Here is a 7893-nt window from a genome sequence, read left to right on the forward strand (position 1 = left end):
AGGAAAAAAACAACAGCTTGTTAGTCAGAAACCTGGAAACACACCCACAACCGATTCCACACAAACATCTAATAACATATGAGAATGAGCGTGTTAGCATGAACGTGATTTGAATTCCTGCTGTTTAAAAATGAATCAACACCTTCCCTTCTGACCAATCAAAATCAAGAATACAAACAAGCCATTGTGTAAATAGTTGGGGTTTTTTTCTCACTTATAATCTTAGACTGAATCTCACATTGTTCCAGACTCTATATCAGAACTCCAGTTGAATTTCATGATTCCTCCAAAAGTCCCCTCCCCTGAAGCCAGTCCAAAACCGAATACATCATGTCCAAAGCATGTGGAGTCTGGAGGGAGTGCGTCAAAGCAGGGTGAATGCTGCTGCTGCTGCTGCTGTTGTGTGGAGCAGACCGAGGATCTCAGCTAGAGAGCTCGTTTCAAACGCTTCTCACGTTTGCACAAACTTGCTGAGGGCAGATGGCGTCTGGTATTGCACGTGAACGAGACCTGCGGTGAGTTCTTCTGCAAAATGCATGCCATGTCATGAACTGTTTAGTCAGAGTGTAACTCGGAGGGCAAAGCAAAACAGAATAAGCGACTCACGACATGTTTGCAAATGTTTGATGTTAAATGAACCTTAATTCGAAACGATTTACCATCCAGCGTACGCCTGAAGTGCTCGACTGTCCTAGCCAGGAGTGTAATACACAACGCAGTGTGACATGTTGATGGATGCAACACAAAACTTTAAGCTTGTGTAATGTTTTGCAGTCACAGCTGCGGCGTGCATCCACTCTTCTTGGCTACTTGCCTGCTGTCTCTGTCTTTTGTCCTGACTGTGAAATCTGCTGTAAAGAAAGAACGCAATTTCACCATTCACTCGTCTCAGCTTACTTGCAGTTTGCCCGGGCCTCCAGGAGCACCGGGCAGCCCGGGGCCTGCAGGGCCCAGTGGGGGAGTAGGACGGATGGGTTCACCAGGATCTGATGGTCAGGATGGTGAGGATGGGGACAAGGGTGATAAAGGAGAGAAAGGTGACTCACAGCCCGTTTTATTTAATAAACTGCATAATAATGTAATGATTATTACCTCACGAGATAATTAATTTTCACTTCATGAGAATTTTTGGTGGGGTTCTGATTCTCATTAGCTCACACTCCGTGTGACCAGAATCCTGCACTGCCTTAGGTCCTGAATGAGTGTAAAATATATTATTCTATCCACATTCACTGGATATGAGCAATCGCATCTGATTGGCTACTCTACTACCAGGCTATCAGCTCATATACCATGAGTAGAGAAAAACAAAATGGCGGAGCGTCTTGCTGAACCAACCGAGGACGAAATAAAAACCCCAAAAAATGAAAAAAGCAACAAAATATGGAATGAAAGTGTTTGACGGTAAGAAAGTATCTTTTTTTATTTTTCAAAAATTATCGCATTTTTCACAAATCGCTCCTGTCATTTCGCCGATTTGTTTACATCCTTCATCTTTAAACATTAAAATTTGTTGAATTTTTTTCGACTGGTTCAACTGGAGTTTGCATGTTCTCCCCGTGTCCGCATGGGTTTCCTCCACAGTCCAAAGACATGCAGGTTAGGTTAACTGGTGACTCTAAATTGACCGTAGGTGTGAATGTGAGTGTGAATGGTTGTCTGTGTCTATGTGTCAGCCCTGTGATGACCTGGCGACTTGTCCAGGGTGTACCCCGCCTTTCGCCCGTAGTTAGCTGGGATCGGCTCCAGCTTGCCTGCGACCCTGTAGAACAGGATAAAGCAGCTAGAGATAATGAGGTGAGATAAAAATGCTCTGTTTCTCAAAATCCAGTGAATGTGGATAGAATAAAACAGTTATTCCACTCAATCTCGCCGTACATGGCTTATAGCCGACTCAGTGCTATGCGCCTCGTCAGCTATCAGCTCGTGTACGACACGATTTCGTGGTTAAATAACGTTGAAAAGTATAACAACTTGTTACCTATAAAAAAAATTAGATTAAAACACATCAAGGCATGCTTTGAAAGAAAATAATCAGTGACAAGTTGATGTGATGATGCAGCGCGACATGACGCGGCGTTACTGTTACCACCCTGATTATTTTCCAATCACATGATGTTCTGAAGTGCTTTATTCCTCTTATACCTCAGCAATTTGCAAATAGTTACAAATTTTAATTAACTCTTGAAAGAATTGACGCTTTTAACCATTTATAGTTATGTTCATGCACTACTGCAGGAGCTGCTGTTATAGAAAAGGAATTAACACCTACCTTCCGGCCAATCAGCTTCGAGAATTCAAAAGCACTGCGATGTGATGAGAATTTGTCACCCAGTACTGGACTATTTCAAAGATTAAGATTTCTTTCTAGATTGAATGAATTTGGTTGCTGGCGCATTTAAAAAACAGAAAAAGAGAGAAGAACTTGATACTTATCGTCCTTTGTTTGTACTATGAACATAGTGGCGACATGGTCCACGCCCTTTATCTTTAAAGGCTGCATCTTATTTGCATAATGAAACCTGATGATACAGTATTTGCATATTAGAAGAGGACGAGTAAGGTCTAGGTAAGCTTTTTTTTCTTTTTTATACCCTCACTCCGAAGGGGCTTTTGTACGTATCAAAGTAAACACGTAACTCTATGCCTGACTCCTCTGAAGGAGGGTGGTGGTGTTGGGGTGATGATAAATTCATAAAATTTCATGCCTAATTTCATTTTCAAATTTCAGGGGAGCCAGGTCGCACAGGGAATCCTGGAAAACCAGGACTGAAGGGTCGCCAAGGAGTTATTGGAAGGGCGGGACCGAGAGGTCTGAAAGGCACACGGGGGGCATCTGGTGTGCGTGGGCTGGGAGGGCTGAAAGGTGAAACGGGAGATTTGGGTGAACCTGGGGTCCCTGGTGGATGTGAATGTGGGCCTCAAGCACGCTCGGCCTTCTCAGTCGCAATTAGCAAGAGTTATCCGAAGGAACGCACGCCCATCCGCTTCGACCGCATCCTGATGAACGAAGGCGGCCATTACAATGCCAGCAGTGGCAAGTTCACCTGCGCAGTCCCAGGTGTGTACTACTTCAGCTATGACATCACGCTGGCTAACAAGCACCTAGCGATCGGTCTTGTCCACAACGGGCAGTACAAAATCAAGACTTTCGACGCCAACACAGGGAACCATGATGTAGCATCAGGCTCGACTGTGCTCCGACTCCAGAAAGGAGATCATGTGTGGCTTCAGATCTTCTACTCCGAGCAGAATGGCCTTTTCTTCGATCCATTCTGGACTGACAGTCTGTTCACGGGATTTCTTATCTACGCAGACCAGATTCCTCAGAGGAATATCTCTCCTGCTAGCTCTGGGGCCTCCTGATGGAAGCTTTACTGATGATCAGAAATACATCTGCACCTGGTCAAGTTGAACCTCTTGAAATTCACCACCATTTTTATGCACGCTACTTTCTTTATAACATTATAGTTCAAATGTTGTCTTCACAGAGCGACTATTCACCATTTTCAGGGATGTGTGACATAAAATTTGTGTTCTTTTACTCATTCATTATCTTTATTCTCTTATTCTATTCTACTGTTATTTGATTGTCTTCTTTTCTGAATCCTTTTCACACCAAATTCTGTACAGTTCTTGTCATGCACTGTTCAAGTAAAATGCATCCTTGTTGGTGACCAAACGGCTTAGACGTGCAGATTTCATGATGCTGAAACTGGAAGCCATGAGATGTTCTTACACATTAGAAACATTAACGTCCCATAGGAGCAAGTGTAGCAGAGCCCAACCACATCAGCCATCAGCAACTGATGTTAAAGTCCTCATTCGCACTTATGTTTTAAATTCCACTGAAATACAAACTAGTCTAATAATGTTGGTATTTGACAGATAAATGTAAGCCTTTCTAGATGTTGCACAATTGTGCTGCAGCATTCTAACTGCCTGATAATGTTGTAGTCAAGACCACCTAAACCAAGACCAAATCAAGACTGAGATTTTGAGGGGTTGAGACCGAGTCAAACCAAGGCTTTGAGGGGTTGAGACCAAGTCAAGACCAAGACTTTGAGGGTTGAGACCAAGTTAAGACAAAGACTTTGAGGGGTTGAGACCAAGTTAAGACAAAGTCTTGGAGGGGTTGAGACCAAGTTAAGACAAAGACTTTGAGGGGTTGAGGTCAAGCCAAATCCAAGACTTTGAGGGGTTGAGACCAAGTCAAGACAAAGACTTTGAGGGGCTGAGACCAAGTCAAGACAAAGACTTTGAGGGGCTGAGACCAAGTCAAGACAAAGACTTTGAGGGGCTGAGACCAAGTCAAGACAAAGACTTTGAGGGGTTGAGACCAAGTCAAGACAAAGACTTTGAGGGGCTGAGACCAAGCCAAGACCAAGAATTTGAGGGGTTGGGACCAAGTCAAGGCTAAGACTTTGAGGGATTGAGACCAGTGGCGGCTGGTAGTCTTTCAAACAGGGGAGGCTGGTCAGTTACGATATTTCCAGATTTTAAAAGAAAAAACATCAATTTTGCCCATACTCTTGCCTCTGATCTGGCTGATTGTTGGCAGCGTCACAAACTGTGAAATAACAGGTTCTTTTGGCCCATTAGCCTACTGTCCAATATACATGATGGTGGTGTTGGGGGGGGGGGGGGGGGGGGTATATTTTAACATTTTATATTTTAAAATTGTGGCATGTTTAAAAATTGATCATTATTGAAAGCAGCTCTTTGTCAGGAACCTCAGCAGTAGAGCTGGGTGCCACACATTTCATTCAATGACACTTTCCCTATATTTTACTTATTTTGACTGAGAAATGTTTTATTGACAATTTTGATAACCCTTCACTTTTAATCCAGGTCTGTAGTGTGAAATGTTCTCGGCTGTGTTTTTGTTTAAAAATGTTTTCCAAATTGTAGCTGTGTTTAATTCATATCCAGAAAAATATATATTCCAATATAATATACTCAGCATAAACATTTTAAATAGATTCTATATTTTTGGTCCATCCATGACATATTACTAAAGTAGCCTATTTACTGTTGTTGATGTGGGTCACTTGCTGTTAGCCAATTCACTTTCTCGTACCAGGAGAGCTGAAAGGAACGAGTATTATTCCCTACCTTTTTCACCAAGTCAGTTTGAGGCATTGGTCTACCCTGCTCTTTAATTTTAATTTTTTCCTCGAAAGGAAGACTGGCAAATGGCTTCGCCAAAATTAAATCAGCAATGCTTGGCATCCGTGCGCAGCTTTCTTGCTAGCTGACTAGCCCCCTCAAGTTCAAGTTCAGTCACTCAAATAAACAAAATTTCTGGAACTAAGATAGCAAACTTGACAACGCTATATTTACAATGAAAATATATACAAACTAAAAAAGCTGGTAGAAACCGTATGTAATGAATGAAATCGAAATGTAAGCTGATCTCTTACAATACACCACAGCACTTGCGAATCTGCATGGGACTGAACTGAAATTCACCGCTGCCTGTCTATAGTTGAAACGAGCTGTCAATCAAAGAAAATATCCGACCGCTTTCACCAATCACCAGTCTCCTCACGGAAACTGCCATGTCCCTCCCACTGTGAGGCTCGGAGTCCGTGGGCGGGCATTTTCGCAGTATTTGTCCAATAATCGTCTTGCATTTTGAGATTGAAAAGCGCATAGCTCCCAAATGCCATTGAAGTCCACTGAGGCTGCGCTGCATCGCGCTGTCACGAGGGGGAAAAACTCACGCACACATTAAAGTTACAAGGGAATGATTTCGCACTGTAGTTGGGTTGAGCACATATATTTCTATGATTCTGGATCTGAAATAGCAATGTTATAAGGTCGGCTATAACATAAGCCTAGTGCAATTCATCCTACACGATGTTCGTCATTTTTAGAGGAGGCTGAGCCTCCCTCATTGTCTTAGAGCAATCGCCCGTGGTTGAGACCAAGTTAAGACAAAGACTTGGAGGGGTTGAGACCAAGTCAAACCAAGACTTTGAGGGGTTGAGATCAAGTCAAGACCAAGACTTTGAGGGATTGGAACCAAGTTAAGACAAATACTTGGAGAGGTTGAGACCAAGTTAAGACAAAGACTTGGAGGGGTTGAAACCAAGTCAAACCAAGACTGAGGGGTTCAGATCAAGCCAAATCCAAGACTTTGAGGGGTTGATGTCAAGCCAAATCCAAGACTTTGAGGGGTTGAGACCAAGTCAAGACCAAGACTTTGAAGGGTTGAGATCACGTCGAGATCAATACTTTGAGGGGTTGGGATCAAGCCAAAGCCAAGACTTTGAGGGGTTGAGACCAAGTCAAACCAAGACTTTGAGGGGTTGAGACCAAGTCAAGACCAAGACTTGGAGGGGTTGGGACCAAGTCATGGCCAAGACTTTGAGGGGTTGAGACCAAGTCAAGACAAAGACTTGGAGGGGTTGAAACCAAGTCAAATCCAAGACTTTGAGGGGTTGAGATCAAGCCAAATCCAAGACTTTGAGGGGTTGAGATCAAGCCAAATCCAAGAATTTGAGGGGTTGAGACCAAGTCAAGATCAAGACTTTGAGGGCTTGAGACCAAGTCAAGACCAGGACCAGACCAATTGGTGTGAAGGGAATGGGGGAGGGGTGACATCCATTAACAGGAAGAAAAAAATTCAAATTAGCAACGAATCATTGGTTATTTGTTATTGGTTGCATTTGAAGCGTGAAGTTTTACATCCAATCACAGTAATGATGTTAATAAATAAATCAGACAATGCACAAGCAATTTCATGAAATCCCCACAGCTGTGGTCTTGACCGGTCTTGAAATAAAATCCCAAGTCCTTTATGTCCGAGACCGAGTAAAAATGCGTTCAATTCCGAGATAAGACCAAGTCCTTTAAAAAATGGTCTTGAGACTGGTCTCGAGAACTACAACACTAGTTCCTGATGTAGCGCCATAAAATTATTATTGCACCTAGTGGTCAAAATGGGAACAACAGGTGCTACAAGTACTAATAAATGAACAATGGGGCAGGAACCATGCTGCCCCATGCTCACTGTATGAATATTCAGTTGAGGAGGAGCAGCAGTGAACATGACAGTTTTCCCAAAGTGGACTACTTTAAAAATACTCAGTGGCTGCCAAGGTCTTGCAGTATAGCAAATCATCTTCTTTAATAAAAGCAGTGTAAGTGCATACGATGTGCCTGTGATGTACAGAACCATTTCTGTTATACATAAGATAAATTGTAAAGATATAAAGAGGGCTTATGGAGTGGATAATGAGAAATTTCATGGATGAGAAATGCGTGTGCGCCACATAAACCTTGTTTCCAATCATAGACAGTCGGGGAAAAAAAGAGAAGAAACATCTGTGTCGCTTTTCCAATGCCTGATTTTTGTGAGCTAGTTTCAGGGGTTTTGTGTGTGGGGTTTTAAATGTAGTTGGGCTGGAAATTTTGATGAAATCTGGCAACCCTGGTTAACAATACTGTATTAGGTCTTATATCCAAAACAGTATTACAGCATGTTGTCGCATTTCAACTGCCAATTACGTCATCATTCTAAAAATTCACTAGATACTGTAACAGCCTGTAGCATGAGTCAAGTGTGATAGGCTTTCGACTTCATTTTGTTTGAGGTGATGTCGTTATTACAGTCGACCTGCAACGCCAAGATCTGTGGTGGTGACCTGAACGAAGATTGATAAAAACTTGTGAAAAGGTGCCATCATTCTGAACCCCTTGTGTGATCCCATTTCAGAAGCAGTCCATAGTGTGTAAGAAAGGACACACAGCACATTTCTGTTTAAATCTGGCAGATGCTTTTCATTCCCTTCTTTTGGAACTGTAAGTGATTGAACAGGAAATTGAACTTGGAGCCCTCAAGCTCTGTAAATGTGTTTTGTTGCAGCTGTTTTACTCCACATCTCT

General features: G+C 42.6%; 1 protein-coding gene across 1 annotated transcript; it reads left to right on the forward strand.

Annotated features, from left to right (window-relative positions):
- The first annotated feature begins 263 nt into the window (after positions 1 to 263).
- Positions 264 to 4491, forward strand: c1qtnf2 (C1q and TNF related 2). Its single transcript, XM_060926832.1, has 3 exons — positions 264 to 515; positions 775 to 1037; positions 2732 to 4491. The coding sequence occupies exons 1-3, from the start codon at positions 481 to 483 to the stop codon at positions 3364 to 3366; spliced, it is 933 nt and encodes a 310-aa protein (XP_060782815.1). The 5' UTR covers positions 264 to 480; the 3' UTR covers positions 3367 to 4491.
- The last annotated feature ends 3402 nt before the right edge of the window (positions 4492 to 7893 follow it).

The sequence above is a fragment of the Neoarius graeffei genome, chromosome 8, assembly GCF_027579695.1.
Source record: "Neoarius graeffei isolate fNeoGra1 chromosome 8, fNeoGra1.pri, whole genome shotgun sequence".
NCBI lineage: Eukaryota > Metazoa > Chordata > Actinopteri > Siluriformes > Ariidae > Neoarius > Neoarius graeffei.